The sequence below is a fragment of the Emydura macquarii genome, unplaced genomic scaffold (assembly GCF_026122565.2).
Source record: "Emydura macquarii macquarii isolate MOO-44397 ecotype Brisbane River unplaced genomic scaffold, CSIRO-AGI_Emac_v2 contig_2422, whole genome shotgun sequence".
In the NCBI taxonomy this organism is placed as follows: domain Eukaryota; kingdom Metazoa; phylum Chordata; order Testudines; family Chelidae; genus Emydura; species Emydura macquarii.
The window spans coordinates 9,337,042-9,356,540 of NW_027132559.1; the positions used below are offsets into that span (position 1 = coordinate 9,337,042).

General features: G+C 36.7%; 1 protein-coding gene and 1 long non-coding RNA gene across 3 annotated transcripts in view; one reads left to right on the top strand and one right to left on the bottom strand.

Moving 5' to 3' along the window:
• The window catches only part of NGLY1 (N-glycanase 1), a 30,305-nt gene extending 16,733 nt beyond the window's left edge, over positions 1 to 13,572 (top strand). Inside the window, exons 5-12 of the mRNA XM_067561892.1 lie at positions 3,497 to 3,716; positions 4,490 to 4,611; positions 5,084 to 5,229; positions 5,444 to 5,554; positions 7,010 to 7,174; positions 8,593 to 8,781; positions 11,641 to 11,818; positions 12,335 to 13,572. Of these exons, the coding sequence (XP_067417993.1) occupies positions 3,497 to 3,716; positions 4,490 to 4,611; positions 5,084 to 5,229; positions 5,444 to 5,554; positions 7,010 to 7,174; positions 8,593 to 8,781; positions 11,641 to 11,818; positions 12,335 to 12,510 (1,307 nt within the window). The 3' untranslated portion in view covers positions 12,511 to 13,572. The remainder of the gene's footprint in view (positions 1 to 3,496; positions 3,717 to 4,489; positions 4,612 to 5,083; positions 5,230 to 5,443; positions 5,555 to 7,009; positions 7,175 to 8,592; positions 8,782 to 11,640; positions 11,819 to 12,334) is intronic.
• The window catches only part of LOC137162269 (uncharacterized), a 48,007-nt gene that overhangs the window by 14,580 nt on the left and 13,928 nt on the right, over positions 1 to 19,499 (bottom strand). The window lies entirely within an intron of this gene.

Here is a 19,499-nt window from a genome sequence, read left to right on the forward strand (position 1 = left end):
GAAGCAAAGTACTGTGTTGTTTACAGATGGGGCTTTGAGAGGTTTCATAAATTCAGTTCAGTTGAACCCTTTCTTAAATTTATTAACTCTCTGTCTTATCTTCCATTCTCATCTGTCCTCCCTTCATCCACTGTGCACTGATCTCTTAAATTTTGTATTTTCTCTTCCTTTGCATGCTTTTCTTTTATGCCCATCTGCTGTCCATCTGTTCATGGCTGGGAGTGGGAGGAGGGATGAGAGAGCAAAGAAAATTTACTTGAATCCAGATTTTTAAACTAGCAGCAAATAGCACTAGATGCAGCAGGATTCTGTATGTATTACTTGGCTGCTTGCATCTGGAGTAGAATGAAGATAATAAATGGACGTCTTTAAGGAAAGGCGGAGCAATTTAAATCATTGATTAAAATCACTGTTTATTTTTTTAAATAATTGATTTAGATCATCTTGAGACTTTGTAAAATTAATTTGAAAACTTGTACTATTGCAACTTTAGTTTATAACGTATAATGAACTAAATTACAAATGCTGTTTCTATTTTAAAATGCCACTTTTGGTAGTGTCTTTTCTGAATTTTATAGAAATATAAAAGGCAAAAACCAAAATAATGGAAGTTAAGGCCATGATCCTGCAAACAAGTATGTGACTTCACTCACATGAATAATCCCTTTGATTATTTGCCTAAAGTGAAGCATGTGCAGAAGTGTGTCCAGCATCAGGATCTTAAACTGTATGTTTAATAAAAACTACTTTTAGTGGCATAAAATCTTTGCCACTTCAAAATAAAATTGCTTCAGTTTTAACAGTGAAAAGTTTGACTTTCTATATTTTAAGAAATATATTTTGAAATTTTTATGCACACATGTTAAAAAATTCCATTAACAGAAGTGTAAAATTAGGCCTCTATACCCAGATTTAGGAACCAAAAGGTGGGATTTTCAAAAGTACTGTAGTGATTTAGGCACATAAGTCCTATTGACTTCAAACTGTAAACCCTGATGGATGAGTATCAGAGAATTTCAGCTTTCTTTACTTGTAGAAGTTTAGTATATTACAAGGTTATGTTGGTTACAAATATAGGATGAGGTATTTGCTTATCAGTTTTATGTTTGAGATTGTGTTCACATAATAAGAATACTGAGCATTTAAAGTATGAAATTACCTAAAAGAAAAAAATCACTATGTAAAATGTGAAATTCTTCCAACAATTAAGAAACTAAAAAAGTTACTACAACACATCTGCTGTAACAATTTGAGACTACAATAAAGGGAAAGAACTAACTAGTAATAGGTAAACAAGAAATATTATTTAACTTTAAAAAGTTGATTCAAACCAAAAAATTGATGTTTTTGGTATTTTTTAAAAATAATGATTTTTATCCACTCTGCTTTAAGGGGGATGGGGCTTGTGTTCATGTGACCTCATCCTCTACAGCTGATGTATCCAAAGCAGTACTCAAGGTTTCAGACCTTGCATCTTAAACTCAGGGTGTAAAAGAATGTGGGAAAACCACTGCCATTTGTTAGGCAATGACAACTTAAAAGCAACAGTAGTGTGTTAGCTTTAATTTTAAAAAGCTATATAGAAAGACATACTCCATTGAGAATGGGTTGGTTGAAAGAGGGTAGCTACTGCTGCTAGGAAATAATTTGCTCTTCCCGTTTCTTTGTAAATCTGTCACTGTTGTATTAAGTCAGCCACCTAAAGAAATTGCCATTGCTGTTGGAGAACAGTTATTAGAGGCAGATCTAAAACATTTTGGGGATTTTGAAAACCAAGTCAAAGCTATAGGCATTTGGCTCATAAAAACCACCCTGATAAAGTTATGGTCATTTGAACAAGAGATTACGTTTGTCTTCATCCTCATTGGCCACATAGCAATGTAAATTGACCAGAATTGTGTATACGTTTAACTTTTGTAATACCTGGATATTTTCAAACAATCATTTCTTGTTGAAACAGATCATATTTGTCATTGCTTTATGCTGAGCCTTTTATGGAGGATTCACTTTATGAACCCAGAGAAGGATATTTATGTTATAGCAGCAATTTTCTTTTCGTAGAGGGGCATCGTTATATTCACCACTAACCAACAGAAAGAAAAAATTGTCCATTGATTGAAATTACCTCATTCAGTTTCTGGCTCACAGCTCAGAGAAAAGGTAGCAGTGAAATAAACACAAAGCATATCCAGCATATAAGCAAAAGATGTTATTTCTGTAGAATCATTTATGGAACATTTTTCATTTGTATAATGCTAAAAAGGAGGTTTTATTCAATCAAAATTCAGTCTTAAATACCAGACTTATCTGCTTGCACTTTGCTTAACAGACTACCCTCTTTTATCATGCCCTTCACATTTCTGGCACTGTAAGTTTAATGGCGTTGGTGACACAAGGAGTATTATGACCTAGACAAACAAATTGTGAAATCCATAGGAAGATTCAGATCAGGCTTATAAAAGAGTAGCACCAACTTGGATCATCTAATCCATCTCCGTATACCACATCTTTTTTTCGGGATGTTGAAAATGTAGTGCAACTTTGTTTTGTACAGCATCTTCATTATAAAAATATCATATTATAATTAGTCCAATTTGTAAATACAAACAAGCAAATAGGTAAATTATTGTATAGGCATTAACATCTGTGACTGTGATATGGTCAGGGTGATGAAAGTGCAAATGTCAGATTTATGGAAAATGTTTATGAATGGGGGAGGGAGGAACACTCAAGGTATAATATTCAAAATATATTTAAATTAGAGGTGATGAGGAGTCAGAACAAAGAAAAGATGGGTCTCAAAATTGGATTTTAAAATCAATTAGATGCAATGGGGTTGTACGAGATGGTGGGTTATCAACAGTAGGAGAGAAGGCTATACACCTCTTCCTGTGAATAGAAGAGTCTGGTATTCAAGCATAGATAAGGGAAATGGCTGGACAATAGAAAGATATGGGGCCAGACAGCTATGTCTAGTTTGGATAAGTTGAAGTGAAAGGGCACATTTGCTTAAGAGTTATGAATGAACTCAAAAATTTGTTCACAAACCTTAATTATTGAAAAATATGCACAGTGCAGTACAATTTTAAAAAGTCTGTTCGTACTACACGTATTTGGCTACACTGCCACTAGCTTCTGGTTAAAAAACTTTTGGTATTTTGGAGTCAAAACAATTGTTATTCATTGCTTAAAAGCTATTCCATATCTCTGTTTGGAAGAATATGAGTTAATACATTCTATGGTAAAGTTCTCTGTGTTCAGTTCTCTTCTGCTCAGTTCCTTATTCTAATTTCTTTTTGGCTTTTTTTAAACATGATATTATTTACCATTATTCAATCTTTAAATATTACTTTAAAAAAAGACATCTGTATCATAATTTGTTTGTTCATACTTCAACTCTAAGTTATGATAAAGGTCTAGACATAGTAATTATGTAGATGTTGGAAAGGTCAATTGAATCTGAACTTGTTTGAATCGCTATGTTTTAATGTTATAGGCACCCATGTGAATGAAGATGATTTTTTGTTGTTGGAGCTCTTGCACTGGTTTAAGGGTGAATTTTTTCAGTGGGTAAATAACCTTCCTTGCAGCAAGTGTGGTGGTCCAACAGAGTCTAAAGGTAGCTTATCACCTAATGATGATGATCTGAGATGGGATGCAAACAGAGTTGAAAATCATCACTGTAACCAGTGCCAGTTCAGCAGTAGATTCCCAAGGTGAGCATAACCTTGGATTTTCTAAAATGCCACTTTGGATTTGTGTATTCTGTAAAGTGTTGGGAGATTGTTGCTTGTATTTTGTTCTACACAGATTGAAATCCATGCTATGGATCCATAAATAGAGAGATCATTTTAAACAGTGCCATGGGGATGTTGTTGGCGCTGTTATTTATATTTAATCACCAATCAGCATAGAATGCTTAATTTTTTTTTAAATGATTGCTTTTAAAAAAGAGGGCCCTGATTTTTTACTGAATATTTGACTGATGTTAAAACTGTTAAAATTTACAAGTGCATTTTCGACATGTAATGATTTTAACTAATAAATACACCATTATCAAAGAGGTTTTAAAAAAGACACAAATACACTATTGCACTCTTCTGGGAGCCCACAAAAGAGGGCGTATTTCTGCTGACTGTAGCAGTAGATATATACGAATTTCAGAATTGTGCTGACATCTGTCAATAAGATTAGGGTACAAAAACCTTACCTAAGTTGAGTTTTTTAAAATAAGAACAGTCATGTAAATTTTAGCTCTCCTAGAAACAAGGAGATGGTTAGTCAAATGTTAATTTTGTCCAGTGCAACTGTCATCTTAGCAACTAGTGTGAAGTCAGTGGCACTGAGAACAGATCCCCTGTGAACCCAAAGAACATCAAGAGGATTATAATGGTTCAAAGATTTAGAAGGGGGAAATATATATTCCTGTTAAAGTCTACTAACATGTACAAAGCACATAATTTACAATGAATAAAGTTTAATTTTCTAGGTACAATAATCCTGAGAAACTTCTGGAAACAAGACGTGGACGTTGTGGAGAGTGGGCTAACTGTTTTACACTGTGCTGCAGAGCTCTGGGGTTTGAAGCTAGATATGTCTGGGATTCAACAGGTATCAGTGCTCTAGAACAACTTAAACTTAATATAAGCATGCATAAAAATGGCACTTACAACTATTAGATGTGTGTGTTCATGTTAGCTAACTGGTAACCTCTGAAGTTTTATTGTATCTAATGAATAAAATGGCATAAGTTAAATTTCCATTGGCTGATTACATGAAATAGTCTACAACTGAAGTCAGACTGCTGCTTTCAGCATGATGAAATCTTGATATCTTACATTACATCTTACATTCAGGGTCTCCTATTTCCAATAAAAGGAAGCAGAATTTATTGTTTGTGCTTTCACATTTAACAGGAGATGTTTCTGAATATATATGAACTGAAAATGCAGTCTTCCCTCTAAACAGTTCCAAGTTATGCTCCCCATTTAATTGATTTGGAAGAGTTTTAATATCTCAGACTGTAAGAATAGAAAACCCATCTAAAACATTCAGTGTCATCCTCTGCCTCTCTCTCATGCAGATCACGTGTGGACTGAGGTATATTCTTCATCCCAGCAGAGGTGGCTTCATTGTGACCCTTGTGAAAATGTCTGTGATAAACCTCTTCTCTATGAGATTGGCTGGGGAAAGACGCTCTCCTATATAATTGCATTCTCCAAGGATGAGGTAGGGGTAGGGACAATAATATGCTATGAAATAAAAAATACAACTTTGCCTTGAGAAAGAAGTGGTGCAAAGTGTATCATTTTTAATGGGATCTGCTAGATTATTGTAAGGGAAGACAGTCTCTTGATCATGTTGTCTATTTAAAATACACCGATATTTAAGAGGCAGAGCATTATATGTATTTTTTTTTTAACTTCTGCAATTTATGCTTGAGGTTGTTGATGTCACCTGGAGATATTCCTGTAAACATGAAGAACTACTTTCTAGAAGGACACAGATCACAGAAGCAGCATTGCGTGAAACAGTTGACAGACTTAATAAAATGGTACGTAGCTTTTCCTCAACTGATTTGTTAAAACGATGTGTATTGGAAACAGACTATGTAAATTCTTTGGACAAGGGACTATGTTTTCAAATGTATTTGTACTGGGGGCCCCAGTCCTGATAATGGCCTCTATGTACCACAGAATTTAAACATTGCTTTTTATATGTACTTTATGATTTTATATAAGACCAATTAAGAACCAGTCACAGCATAGGATTTTTGTCAGCTGAGAATTCTTAAAGTGCCATTCTCCTCTGTGAAAGTAACAGTATAAAAATGTCACCTACTTATACCAGTCTGTTCTTTGTATAGTCAGTCATATCTCCTTACTTTAGTGGGGAAAAGGAAATTATTACCTTTTACTCCTGTTGGCTCTGCAGAGAAAATGAGCTGGATTCTATTCTGTGTTGTGCATCAACAGATATGTCAACTAAATTTCTATCAGCTATACCTATACAAACAGTTGAGTTGCATAACATCAATGAGAGTATAATTTTAAGACCATAAGGTGGTATAGTTGTAAGAGAGGATCTAATTCATTGTGCAGAATTTTTTTTACTGGCTATAAGAGAAGAACCCAGCCTGACTCTCAGGCTGTTTGCAGGACTGTCTGTGAAGAAATAAAAAGTGTTACATGTCAGCTTAGCATATTTGACATGGGAATCATTGAGACAAAAATGGATTCTCTCAATCCAATGCATTTTTTAAAGTTGTTTTCTTAAGAAAACCCACCCTTTTAATCATATGGTAAAAAAATGTTATATAATAACTCTTGTTATGTTAATAACAATGTTAATAACATAGTGGACATCTTTGGGCTCACTTGATTTACCTTGAAGTGGAATGGCATGATTTTACTCAAATTGTATTACTTCTTAAAAATATGCAACTCATACTGCATTTGTAATGGCGTTCATCATGGTGAATCTGCTGTACAGGCATCACGTGATTTTTATGCTTAGACTTAATCACCAAACCAAGACTGCTAGTAACCAGAACAGTCCACCATGTAGAAGAAAGGCTAATTCAATAATCATGCCTTCTTTCTATTCCCAGACAAAAAATTAATTAAGGTTGAGAGTACATATCAGTAATTAGGATAAAAATAAGTTACAAGGATGTTTTAACAATGCAAAAATATGCATTATCATCCCAGGAAATTCAGTTAGAGTTTACGTTAAAAGAAATCCCAACAGATTAAGGTATGGGAATATGCAGTTAGGGCACTCAATTGTTTTTTAAAGTCACTGCATGATGACATGCAGTAACCATACAATTAGGATTGAGGCATATTAGTGCATGTGATCCCAGTTTAATGCTTTAACAATCAGTTTAATCTAGAGTCTTTCATGTTTATTTCCTTATGGTATCATTCCAAGGCAGAGCTACAGTTGGAACTAATTTGAAAGATTATTTTTTCTTTGAGGTTTTTTGCACTTTTTTTTCTTATTACAGAGACAACAATCCTTTTCAGAAAGCAGAAAGAGAGAGCTCCTGGAGAGGATAATTGTGGAGCTTGTTGAGTTCATTTCTCCCAAAACTCCTAAACCTGGTGAACTTGGTGGAAGGATATCTGGTTCAATGGCTTGGAGAGTAGCCAGGGGTGAAATTGGTTCAGAGGTATTTAATTTGTGAACTGGTGATCATTTTAGAGGTGACTAAAGTGTTTGTCTCTGAATTGTAGGTTCATGGCTGACTTTCTTTTGATTAAAGCTACAACATAACAAAAGCGGGAAATGTAAGAAGACTAGCAGTAAGGTGTTTTACTTCCAGTTTTCCTAAATTTCCTGCTTTTATGTTGTGGCTTTAATCAAAAGAATGGCAGTTATGAAATTCTGAAATAAACAAACACCTTAAATTGTTGACAATTGCCTCAAGAATCCTGGGGAGTCTAAACTAATTAAGCTTGAGAGCAATTTTCTGCAGACTATTTCTTTTGTGAATAAAATGTAAATCAGTGCCCACTGCGAATGTGTAAATGCAGCCCCCACAAAATGGGATTAATGTTTACATAATTCCCCCTTACTTCAGGGTTCTTGGCTAAATGTAGTTTTTTATTTTTGTAATCCCTTATGCTGACACAGAATTTCCTAAAAATAACCACCCTAGATAGGCCAGGACACAAAGGTATGAATTATTCCTGCCATTTTGCACATCCTTTTCTGAGTGATCCTGTCATTTGATGTAAAATAGGTGAATTAGAGCTAGTTATGTGGAACTAATGGATTTTATGGCCATGTTCAAATTTGAGAAACTAGAGTTTATTTCAACTATACATGTTTTATAGACTTTATTTCTTTTGCGTTACTGAATCTCATGATATGAAAGATGATTAGAAATCTATTTTAAGTGCATGTACTCCATTTCCTCTTGTTTTCTAATTTTTACAGTTATCTTTATCAAATTCATATGTACTCTTAATTTTGAAAGCCCATCTTTATTATTGTTTCCTATCAGATTTAGAAAGACATTGTTCTGTAAATTGCTATAGTTAGCTGCAACTTTCGATGTTAGTCATTGAGCTACACTTGTTCTCTTAATATAGTTTAATAATTTGCTTTTTTGTCAGTCTGTTAAATTTTTTAACACACTTAACTCCTGCAGCCCCCTGTCATCAATCAGCATGAAAATGCTTTTGTAAACAACAATTTACTTTAGACAGATTCATGATACCAATTCTTTTAAAATAAATTATTGCCCCTTTCTCTGGGAAGGATGTATATTTATTCTAGCGAAGTAGTGTAAAATTTCTAAGTTGGGGGCAAATATTTTTCAATGGAAAAAAATTCTGGCATTTTTTAATTGGCTGCTGTACAGTTTTTCATGAAGAACTGTGAACCTCTTTGGTGTACTGCTTATAGAATAGATAAGGGCATGGTGATCTACTTTATCTATCTACTTTATCAAATATATATCTACTTTATCAAATATATATATTTGCCAGATGTTTATGCTAAACAAAAAGCAAAAACAAAACTAGCATGATCCCCTTCAAATATATTGCAAAACACCAATATATTGTTTTTGGTTTTGTTCAGAAGAGAAAAGAAGTCATTTTTATTCCATCTGGGAAAGAGAAGATCTCTAAACTTTTCCACCTCAGTTACAATATAGTGGAAGATAGCTATACACGAGTTTCCAATAATAATGAAAAAATCACTGGCTGGGAGAAAGGTGTGTGGAAGATGGAGTCTCTATGGAGAAAGGTTGAAACGGATTGGAAAATGGTAAGGATTGCAATAAAATAAGTTACTGTAGAATCTTCTAGATTATTAATATAATAGTCCCAATGAAGTCTAAAATTACTAAGCATATTATGCATCAAAATCTGTCTTAATGCTTAAGGATTCAGTTGGAGTAGCCAAATTTTACTGTCCTGCTTCAGATAAGATTGTTAATTGATATGAGAAATTGGAAATAAAGTCAACTTGCCTTTCAGAATGGGATGACTGACATTTCTGCAGATAACAAGAACCCTGCTGGAGCACTAACGTTTAAGACCTACCTTCGCTCTGTGTTCACACAGACACACACAATACTGCATGTATTAAAAAGGAATACTTCTTTACAAAGTCTAAATTATTTTTCAGCTGTGGTGAAATAGCTTTGTAGGATATCATATCTTTTCATTGCACAGAAAAGGAAGAAGTTCCTTTTCCTAAATATTACAGCTCCATCTGCAAGAGGGGAAAAAACTGTCAATTACCGAGATTATTGAAGACCCTGACCAAACCCTTCCCATATGCTTAGACACTGAGCAACAGAAGGATCATACACTCCAAATCGAAAGAGGCAGAGGAATTAAGGCTAAGATTGGGAAGGGGACATTCAGCAAACAACCAACACGTCTGGAACTGAGCATTCTATATTAGCAACTATTGTTTTGTTCTCCCTAACATCTTGTTAGCCTGACTGCTCCCTCTGTCCAGTCATACCACCAACTTAGGCCAGGCTTTGCCTCCTATCCACAATGGAAAATGAAGTTTACCAGAGAAGTTAATTTCACTCTGAAGTTTGTATGCTCCGTATACTCTGTATACTGTGCTGGCCCAGTACACAGAAACCTGTAAGAGCACCATGGGAGAACAGGTTAGGGAAGCGCACATTGAAGAAAGGAGAGAAACAGCTAGCAGGTAAGATGAAGAGTAACAGAAGATGCAACAGAATGAGATAGTGGAGGAAGAAGAATAGGGAAGGCTATGAAATCAGATCGAGAGATATGAGGCTACTTCTCAGCCTTCCCTGGTCTGCTAACAACATGGCTGTACCTCATTCCTTTAGGTACTCATATGATCAGTCTTCCTATTTTTGCCAGAAACATACGGTCCTGGTGATGAAACTAGCCACTAATCAGGGGAGTGCTCTGTTTAAATACAGATATCTGCTCTTTTGCTTAGCTGTCTACTCTGGCTATATGTAACAAGTGGGGCAGGGAGCACTAATTTGTGTGACTGAGCAAGAAGAGTTTACCAGCAATAAGCAGCTCTTCCATGAAGTTGGAAGAATTGGGGGTGGGTAGGAGAACTGACAGCAGATATCCCCTCAGGCCTGTAACTCTGACGTGGCACTTCTACAGAATGCCACCTTGTGGAATGTTCAGTCTGTTAACTTGAGCAGATGTACAACGTAAGAAGTTGGAGTCCAGATAAGCAACTGTCCAAGAAACAATTCAGCCAGAGAAGCCTTCATTTGAAAAGAAAAAAAAAAAAGGTTCATTCTTTAGTTTGGAATGAAGGGAGAGGAAACTACCAAAGGCTACCCAAAAGGTAAAGTTACCCTAAAGCTAGCTATGGATCTCAGCCCAGAAGCTGTAGAGAAGAAATGCCAACTGAAATGCAAAACAGATAAGAACGGTAAACTGATACAAGTAAAATGGATTTGCTGATCCTCCTTGCTAGTATCCTGATTAGCAGTAATCACCACCTTATTAATATGCTCCAGTGCTATAAACAAACATGTCCATGAGGTAAAATGTCATAGAATTAGAGCCAGCCAGCTGAAGAGAACTAGAATTCAATAGACCAGATTCCCCCAAAACCATCTGGTGGAAACATGCACAATGTAAGGAGCAATATAAGAACCTGTTCATCTAAAATCCACAGATTTTTAAAACCTTGTATCCTCAGGTTTTTTCTTAAAGTCTACATTAACCATCTTCCAAAAAAATTTTACTCATGGATGAGAATGTAACCTGGATTTTATCCTTCTAAATTCAGACTGCTTGCAGTCCCTTCAATAAAGCTGAGCAGTATAAACAAGTAGGCACAAATAAAGAAGCACTATGGCACTATGTAATATAGGCAAGAAACGTCAGGGATACTCTAAGCTATGCCAGCTGCTGATGGCCCCAAAAGGATAATCACAGTGATTGGGGTTGCTGGAGTGTAGTGGACTCTGGTCAACCCTTCTCTTACTCCTGGCATGCCACGGCCTAGAAAGAGTGGCACAGAGCCAGCTGCACCAGTTCAGGAGTCCCACACATCTGTTTGTTGTTACACAGGCTTTCCCGACCCTTTTACGCTACCATAAAAGGGCAAAGGACCCAAAACAGGATGAAGAATCGGTGCCCATTGAATTTAGTAAAAAGCAGAACCCTACGTACTTAAAACAGTTTGAGTCTATTTCACTAAAATACCATGCAGCACATTAAATCTTCCCCTACTATTTCAATTAAGTAAATTTCACTGAAAATGTACAAGTATCCAATATCACTATAAAAACAAGAGTGAGGAATTAGAAAGAGATTCTATACAAAGTTTTATTGTGTACAAACTTATTACAGTAGACCCATTTGCAGCAACACCTGGTAAGAACAACTGCCACTTACAAGTTACATTTCCCCTGGGAACGCTTTCCCTATTGTGAATTGTCAACACTCCCCATAACAGCAACAGTCACTTAAGAGCAACATAGCAAAAAGGCACCGACATGTTGCTACTAATGTACTACTGTATTCAATGACTTAATAAAGACTAAATTTTTTACTTGACGGTTTGGTGTCCTTATACAATAGTTAAAGACATTTAATTTGATCTGTGCTCAGCATCCATCTTTTAATACTTTAACCATGATGTCTTTCCATCTAGGTTTATTTAGCCCGAAAAGAAGGGTCATCCTCTGCTTACATCTGCTGGAAGTTTGAGTGTGGGTCAGTTGGTTTAAAAATAGACAACATTTCAGTTAGAACAAACAGTCAGACATTTCACAGTGGAAAAATAAGGTGGAGCTTGCGCTCTAGCACGGCAGAAGTTGATCTGACTGGAGGTAAGTGTGAAATCTGATTGATTTTATTTTTTAAATCATGAAGTATAAGGGCTAATGCAAGCGGAATGCACTAGTAAGTGGGAAGTGGAGGTGGAAGAAACAAAGGAACCATTTCCTACTCAAGCTTTTTACCAAAGATAAGGAAAAATGTGAGAACAATCAATATACAACTCCCACCCGCCACATTTTTCCATATTTGGAGAAAATAGCTAAAATTAGGATCCAGCAAAACTCCCTTAAGTGGACACAGGGGAGATATATGGGTTCTTCAAAGCAGGGACTGTCTTTGTATTTGTAGATCATGTAGCAGAATGGGGCCTCTGGAGACTATCACAATACAAATAATAATAATTTGTAGGGGACTTTTTCCACCAGTGGAATTAATAGATATATTTGATTATCTGCAAGTCAGACACTTAAATGTTCATTACAGATTGCCTCTTGAACATGTATTCTATCAATATAAATTATCTCTGGCAGAACTTTAATTGTTTGGGGTTTTTTCTGTCCCAACAGACAAAATTCTTCATTCCTATTCAGATTTCTCTGATGCAACAGAAGTTATTTTGGAAGCTGAACTAAGTGGAGGGGATGGTGATATTGCATGGCAGCACACCCAGCTGTTTAGAGAGAGCTTAAGTAACGATGGAGAAAATTGTTTGGAGATAATTATAAAACTCAGTGGTCTCTGAGAACATAAACAGAGGAGAAATGTTGTTGGCAAACGGATTTATTGTATAAAATACGCTGTGAATACAGTGTAAGGACTTGATTGTCAATTACCATGGTTCATACTTCTGGCATTTTATTTCCCATTTGCCAGTTTTCATTTCCATCATGAAAATAATAAATTTTTTTACTATGGACCATAAAGAAACCTTGGAATTTTGTAAGTTTTCTTCCTGTGTAAACTTGTAGCAAATATGTAAATGTCAAAGTAAAAAACCTGTTTCATCCAAAACACAAACATGGAAATTAAGGTATTAAAAGTTACAATTGACACTCCATCCTAAACTTGCTTCATAGTGAGAGGGGGAAATAATTATTGGAAAGCCAAACTGAGTGAGAAACATACAGCAGTTTTAACTTTGAATTTGGGGGCTGGTTTGTTTCACGATCTCTGCTGTTATTTGGAGTTCCCCTCTGCACTTAATTGTCTGGTAGGTAACATATTATGTTGTTTTTAATTTTTGAAGACTTGTATAAAGGGTAGTATTGGCCCCTAACATCTCCTGCGGTTAAATCTATACCCTATTCAGGAATTTAAAAGATAAAAAAATGTTATTTTATGTGATACACCAGAACAGCAGCTTTGGATAAATATTAAGGCAGTTTTTAAAGATGGCCTAGTTATATGCGTGTGTTTGGTGTAAGCAATAAACATATTTTAGAGTATGATAGTATACTGGTAAATACCTTAATTTGAAAGTCCTGTTCAGCATATACTTAAAAATTCTGTTATGGTCTATCATGTAAAATAGAAATTTAAAATTGGATAAAACAAATAATTGTTATCCTGGAAACTACCATGTTTGTTATACATATTTTTGTACTGTATTAATCCATTTTTATCCAATTTTTTGTTAAGCTGTTTATTGAGCTGATAGATTATGATCACTTTTTAAGCAGCATATTATCTTGTGTCAGGCCTGGTCTATACTGCTGGCTGCCATCAACAGGAGATACGCTACATAAGCTACATATAAGATATGATAAGCTACATACTGTCGCTTGCAAATCTCCTGTCGACTTACTTACACTCCCTTACCGCAGTGTCTCCACTGTATTGCGTCGACAGAAGATGCCCTGCGATCAACGCAGCCTTACTCTTTTCAAGGAAAAGGGGGTGGATTTACTGCTTCGGCTGGAGAGCATTTCCGGGATCGATTGAGCAGGTCTCCACTGCCCGCTTAATTGATTCCACTGCATCAATCTGTGCAGCCCCAGCAGTGAAGACTAGGGATTCTCAAACTGGGGATCGGGACCCTATAAGGGGTTGTGAGGTTATAGGGAGGTCGCAAGCTGTCAGCCCCCCCGCACATGCTGTGGCTGCGGCTGTAAGCCCCGTGCATGGCTGACAGCCAGAGCCCTTCAGAGCTGGGTGGCCAGAGAGCAGTGGCTGCTGGCAGTGCCGCCTGCAGTAGCAGCGCAGAAGTAAGGGTGGCATGGCATGGGGTCACTTTTTTGACGGGGGTTGTCACAGCCTGCAATATTTTCAAAGGGGGTCCCAGAAAAAAAAGTTTGAGAACTCCTGGTGTACCCTCAGTCTGAGTCATGTGCACCAAATTTGGTGCTAGAAGTACAGGAGGTGCTTTTTTTCCCCTTGATACATAAAATTTTTCAGACCTTAAAATTCAGTTTTTAACTTTTTTGCCCCAAACAGAACCAACACTACCATCCAGGATATTGGATTTTGATTTTCAGTCCTGGTCTAGCTCCCTGGCCTATCACGGACTGGGAGTTCTGTGGCTGCAGTATACTGGGCCACTGGAGAGTGAATGCTTGGTTTCAACAGCCCCCAAGAATTACTAGAAAATTGTGTAACTCTGTCCCCTCCTCCCTCACGCGCGTGCACACACACGCGCACACACACACAAAATCAACAAACATCTGAGGGACTTAGAGGGATTTTGAAAAGTGATGGATTATCTTATTACCCATGTAGTTATGCAAACGAAGAAGAAACTTCAGGATTTAAACTGATCATTTATGGGGCATTAGGAAGAAACACTTTGCACTCCCTATATATATACACATGACATTTGAGCAACTCCACACATGTGAAATGCACAGAATTGTGTCTAACAGAATAATATTAATATACACGTATATACTCCCATGCACACTTAGGACAACCTGACAGCATACCTTAATTAACCTGTAGCTTTAAAGAAAAAATCAAAAAGTACTAATAGTGAGGAATTCTGGATAAGACAGAACTAAACAGTAAGGAAATAGTTCATGTAGAATAAGAGTTTGTATAAAACATAGGAGAGTTTGAAAGAACTAATTATCAAGTAGAATCAATGGAAAACACACAAAAGAAGAGGGAATAAAGTGATAGCACAATCTTTTACATGCTGCTTGATCAGCAAGGGCAGCAAGAATTACAAAGATGAGGAAAACTAGTAGGAATGAAGATCTCAAAGCAAGACAGTAAAGAGAAGGAATAAATTGATTAAGTTTGCGGACATGTTTCAAGGCCATTTCTCTATAAATTATGGACTTCATCACCCATTGAAGTCAATAGCAAAGCTCAGAGCTTTATTATAAGGAGAATTGAAAGGGGTTTGCAATGTTTAGTAACACAAAGGATGACTGGTGATATAAAAGCGAGGAAGCATCCCTATACCGGTAACTAATAAAAAGCAGAAATATTCCTTTTCTGTAGGATGATGCTCAAGGAAACCAAAACCACAGTTTCCTATAAAACAGACCCATAACAGGATGGGTTTGGAGGACCAAGTGTGTTTTGGAGGAAGTAAGGCCTCACAGCCATCTTCATCTATGCAGGAAGACATAATCTGCAGAAGACTGCATACTCCTTCCTCTGTAGATCTCCATTCCCATGGTGAGCAAAAGCAGTGCAGTGTCAGTCACTGAGGGCACACACTGGGAGTTAGTGTTGAGTTACAAGAAAATTCTCAGCTTTCCCTGGTGTCATGAATTGTTTTATAGGAAAAAAAACCAAGCATCAAGAGACTTGCAATCACAGGAGTTAGTAACTCGAAACATGAAACCTATTGTCTCTTAGCTCTGCATTTAGTCCACAATTAATATCGCTTTTTTTAAGGGGCATTAGTAAGAGGAGTAGCCTTCTCCTCCCCAAAAACGTTTTGAGATTTATATAATTGTGATTTTTTTGGGGGGTCAAAATGGCTGCCTTGCTATTTATGTGCAAACTTTTGAATCATCTCAAAATAAAATACATAGCTAGATGTGGATTTCATAACTCCATCTGAAATGTTGGGGTTCTTAAAAAACACCAGACATTTATTTATTTTTACAGAAAAATAAATGGAAAAATTGTTTGCAGTGTTGTAACCATGCCAGATTCTTCCAGTGACAGCACTTGCTTTCTTTCATCAAAGATTCCTTGACAACACCTTACGCTATACTGGACTTAAAATACTGTAATGTAAAAAGTTTCTGTGCTATGAAGTGCTTCAAAAGTTTGGGTATCTATTTGTGTAGACTGTGGTGTGTGTTCTTGATTGAGTTAAATGGGGAAATTGTCAGGCCATGTATAGATGGAAGACATCACTTATATGGCTTTTAGGAGTTTGGAGTGTGAACAGAAAAAAAATACAGGTTCCAAAAAAAGCTGCAAGGCCAAATCATAATATATGGACCTCAGCTAATTACTGAATTCAATGTAATTGTGTACAGTTAAGGAATATATAGCTACATGGCATACCCACACTACCTCCAAAGCATCACTGAGATGTAACACAGTAATCTTTCAAACAAGTTCTTCTAATAAGCAGAAAAATTGCCAAATTAACACTTGCAACATAATTTTAAATGCCATTGCTACTCAAACTTATATTAACTTGATTTTGTAGACCTCTATCACAGTTCTCTTTTCTAAAATGGACTGCCTAAGTCTTTTTAATTTCTCCTAGTATAGAAGCTATACCCCTAATCACTTTTGTTGTTCTTCCCTGTACCTTTCCAGTTCTAATATATCTTTTTTTGAGATGAAGTGATCAGAATTGCACACGGTATTCAAGGTGTGCGTGTACCATCAATTTAAATAGACGCATTATTATATTTCCTGCTTTATCATCTATCCCTTTGCTAATGGTTCCTAACATTCTGTTAGCCTTTTTGACTGCCAGTGCATATTTTTCAGAGAACTATCCACAATGACTCCAAGATCTCTTTCTTGAGTGCTTACAGCTCATTTACACTCCATCATTTTGCATGTATAGCTGGGATTATTTTTTCCAATGTACATTAATTTGCACTTACCAACATTGAATTTCATATACCATTTTGTCACCCAATCATCCAGTTTAATAAGATCACTTTGTAACTCTTCACAGTCAGCTTTGGATTTAACTGTTTTGAGTAATTTTCACCAGAGAGAAAACTCAGGCATACAGGAATCAAGGGGACAGATCTTAACACAAATTAGGGCTTGTCTACATGTACAGTGCTGCAGCTGCGCCACTGTAGCATTTTAGTGAAGATGCTACTACACCAAAAGTAGAGCTTCTCCCATCAGCATAGTTAATCCACCTCCATGAGAGGAGGTAGCTATGTCGAAGAGAGAAGCTCTCCCATTAACATAGTGCAGTCTACACTGGGGGTTCGATTGATATAACTATGTCCCTCGGAAACACCCATCAGCAGAGTTCTGACAGCATGAAACGAAAACCAAAGGAAATTCCGTTAAACGCCAGTGATGATCACAGGCAGCTACCAGGAGTCCCCCATCTCCCTTTCCACCCCCATGTGTGGCAATGTTACTGTCTCCTGGCATATGTTCAGTTAATGTATTAATGGCCATTAACATGGACCACCTTCCATATTGGAATAGTACAGTCTTGTGTTATGATAGGGTGAAGGGTCTAGTCAAAGCACAAAATCTAAACTGTATGGGGTTGAGAAAAAATAGTCATTGTTGACTTGGCAAAAACCAACTCATAATACCTTTGCTTAACCCCTGCAATCAGAATTATGGAACAGGGATCGTATGCTAACTAGACAGATAATGACAGAAACACCATCAACTCTCATATAGCACTTTATAAATGAGGGTAAGAATCACCCCTATTTTACAGATGAGGAAACAGGCACGTGTGGAAGTGATTTACGCAAATTCACACAGCTCATTAATGGCAGCAGCAGGAGCAGAAACTGATCTTCTGATGACCTAGCCTCTGAACTACATAGTCTAGTTCTCACACTGTGGTGATTTCTTATTGCAGACAACAAAATACAATACACAACAAAACATCAAAATTGAGATGCTACTTTAGGCTCCCTTCAATTCTTAGATGGTGTTTTACCTACGGTCACATTGTTCGGTTCCAGACTGCAGCTTCAGCATGCTGTGGCCTAGCAGAGCAATCCTCTCTCTCAATAACTCCCCTTTCAAACTATCCTGAGTTTGTCAGCAGCACAGCTTTTACAGCCCTGAAGTCTCCAAAAAGCTTTTGTCACTCTCTCTTTCCCCCTCTGTATCTTGCCTCTGCATCTTATTTCAGACTTCTATAGCTGATCAGGGCACAGTTTCCTCAGTAAAGATCCTTCAAGGCAATCTGTCTCTCATTTTTCTCCTTCCATTCTCCCAGTTGGTCTGTTTTCCCTGTACTGCTTAAACATCAGCAAATATTTTTTCGTTCTCTGTTTAGTAGGGTCTGGGTTAAGGGCTTTTTCTAAATACTCTTACTTGGGAGACAAGATCCTCTAGCAGGACTTGACAGTTCGGGGAAGCGTGGGTTCCTCTCTTCCATCTTGAAATACAAAGTGCCTGGAAGAAATAGTCAAACACTCAACATCAGACATCCATCATGCAGTTCTGAGATTTTGGAAAGGGAAATCAGACCTCACAAATCTACTAGAATTCTTTGAGGGAGTCAATAAACATGTAGATAAGCATGATCCACTGGATATAGTGTACTTAGATTTCCAGAAAGCCTTTGACAAGGTTCCTCCCCAAAGCCTCTTAAACAAAATAAGCGGTCATGAGATAAGAGGGAAGGTCCTTTCCTGAATCAGTAACTGGTTAAAAGATAGGAAACAAAGAGTAGAAATAAATGGTCAGTTTTCAGAATGGAGAGAGGTAAATAGTGGTGTCCCCAGGGATCTGTACTGGGACCAGTTCTGTTCAACATATTCATAAATGATCTGGAAAAAGGGGTAACAGTGAGGTGGCAAAATTTGCAGATGATACAAAACTACTCAATAGTTAAGTTAAAGTAGACTGTGAAGAGTTACAAAGGGATCTCACAAAACTGGGTGGCTGGGCAACAAAATAGCAGATGAAATTTAACGTTGATAAATGCAAAGTAATCCACATTGGAAAACATAATTCCAAGTATAAATATAAATTGATGGGGTCTTAATTAGCTGTTACCACTTAAGAAAGAGATCTTGGATTCATTGTGGATAGTTCTCTGAAAACATCCACTCGATGTGCAGCAGCAGTCAAAAAAGCTAACAGAATGTTGGGAATCAGTAGGAAACAGATAGATAATAAGACAGAAAATATCGTATTGCTTTTTTATAAAATTGTTTTTTATAAAACCATGTTACACCCACATCTTGAATACTGTGTGCAGATCTGTTCATCCCATCTCAAAAAAGATATATTGGAATTGGAAAAGTACAAAAAAGGGCAACTAAAATGATTAGGAGTATGGAAAAGCTTCCGTATGAGGAGAGATAAATAAGACTGGGACTTTTCAGCTTGGAAAAGAGATGACTAAGGGGGGATATGATAGAGGTCTATAAAATCATGACTGGTGTGGAGAAAGTAAATAAGGAAGTGTTATTTACTCCTTCTCATAATACAAAAACTAGGGGTTACCAAATGAAATTAATAGGCAGCAGGTTTAAAACAAACAAAAGGAAGTATTTCTTCACACAACACACAGTCAACCTGTGGAAATTCTTGCCAGAGGATGTTGTGAAAGCCAGGACTATAGTGGGGTTCAAAGAAGAACTAGAT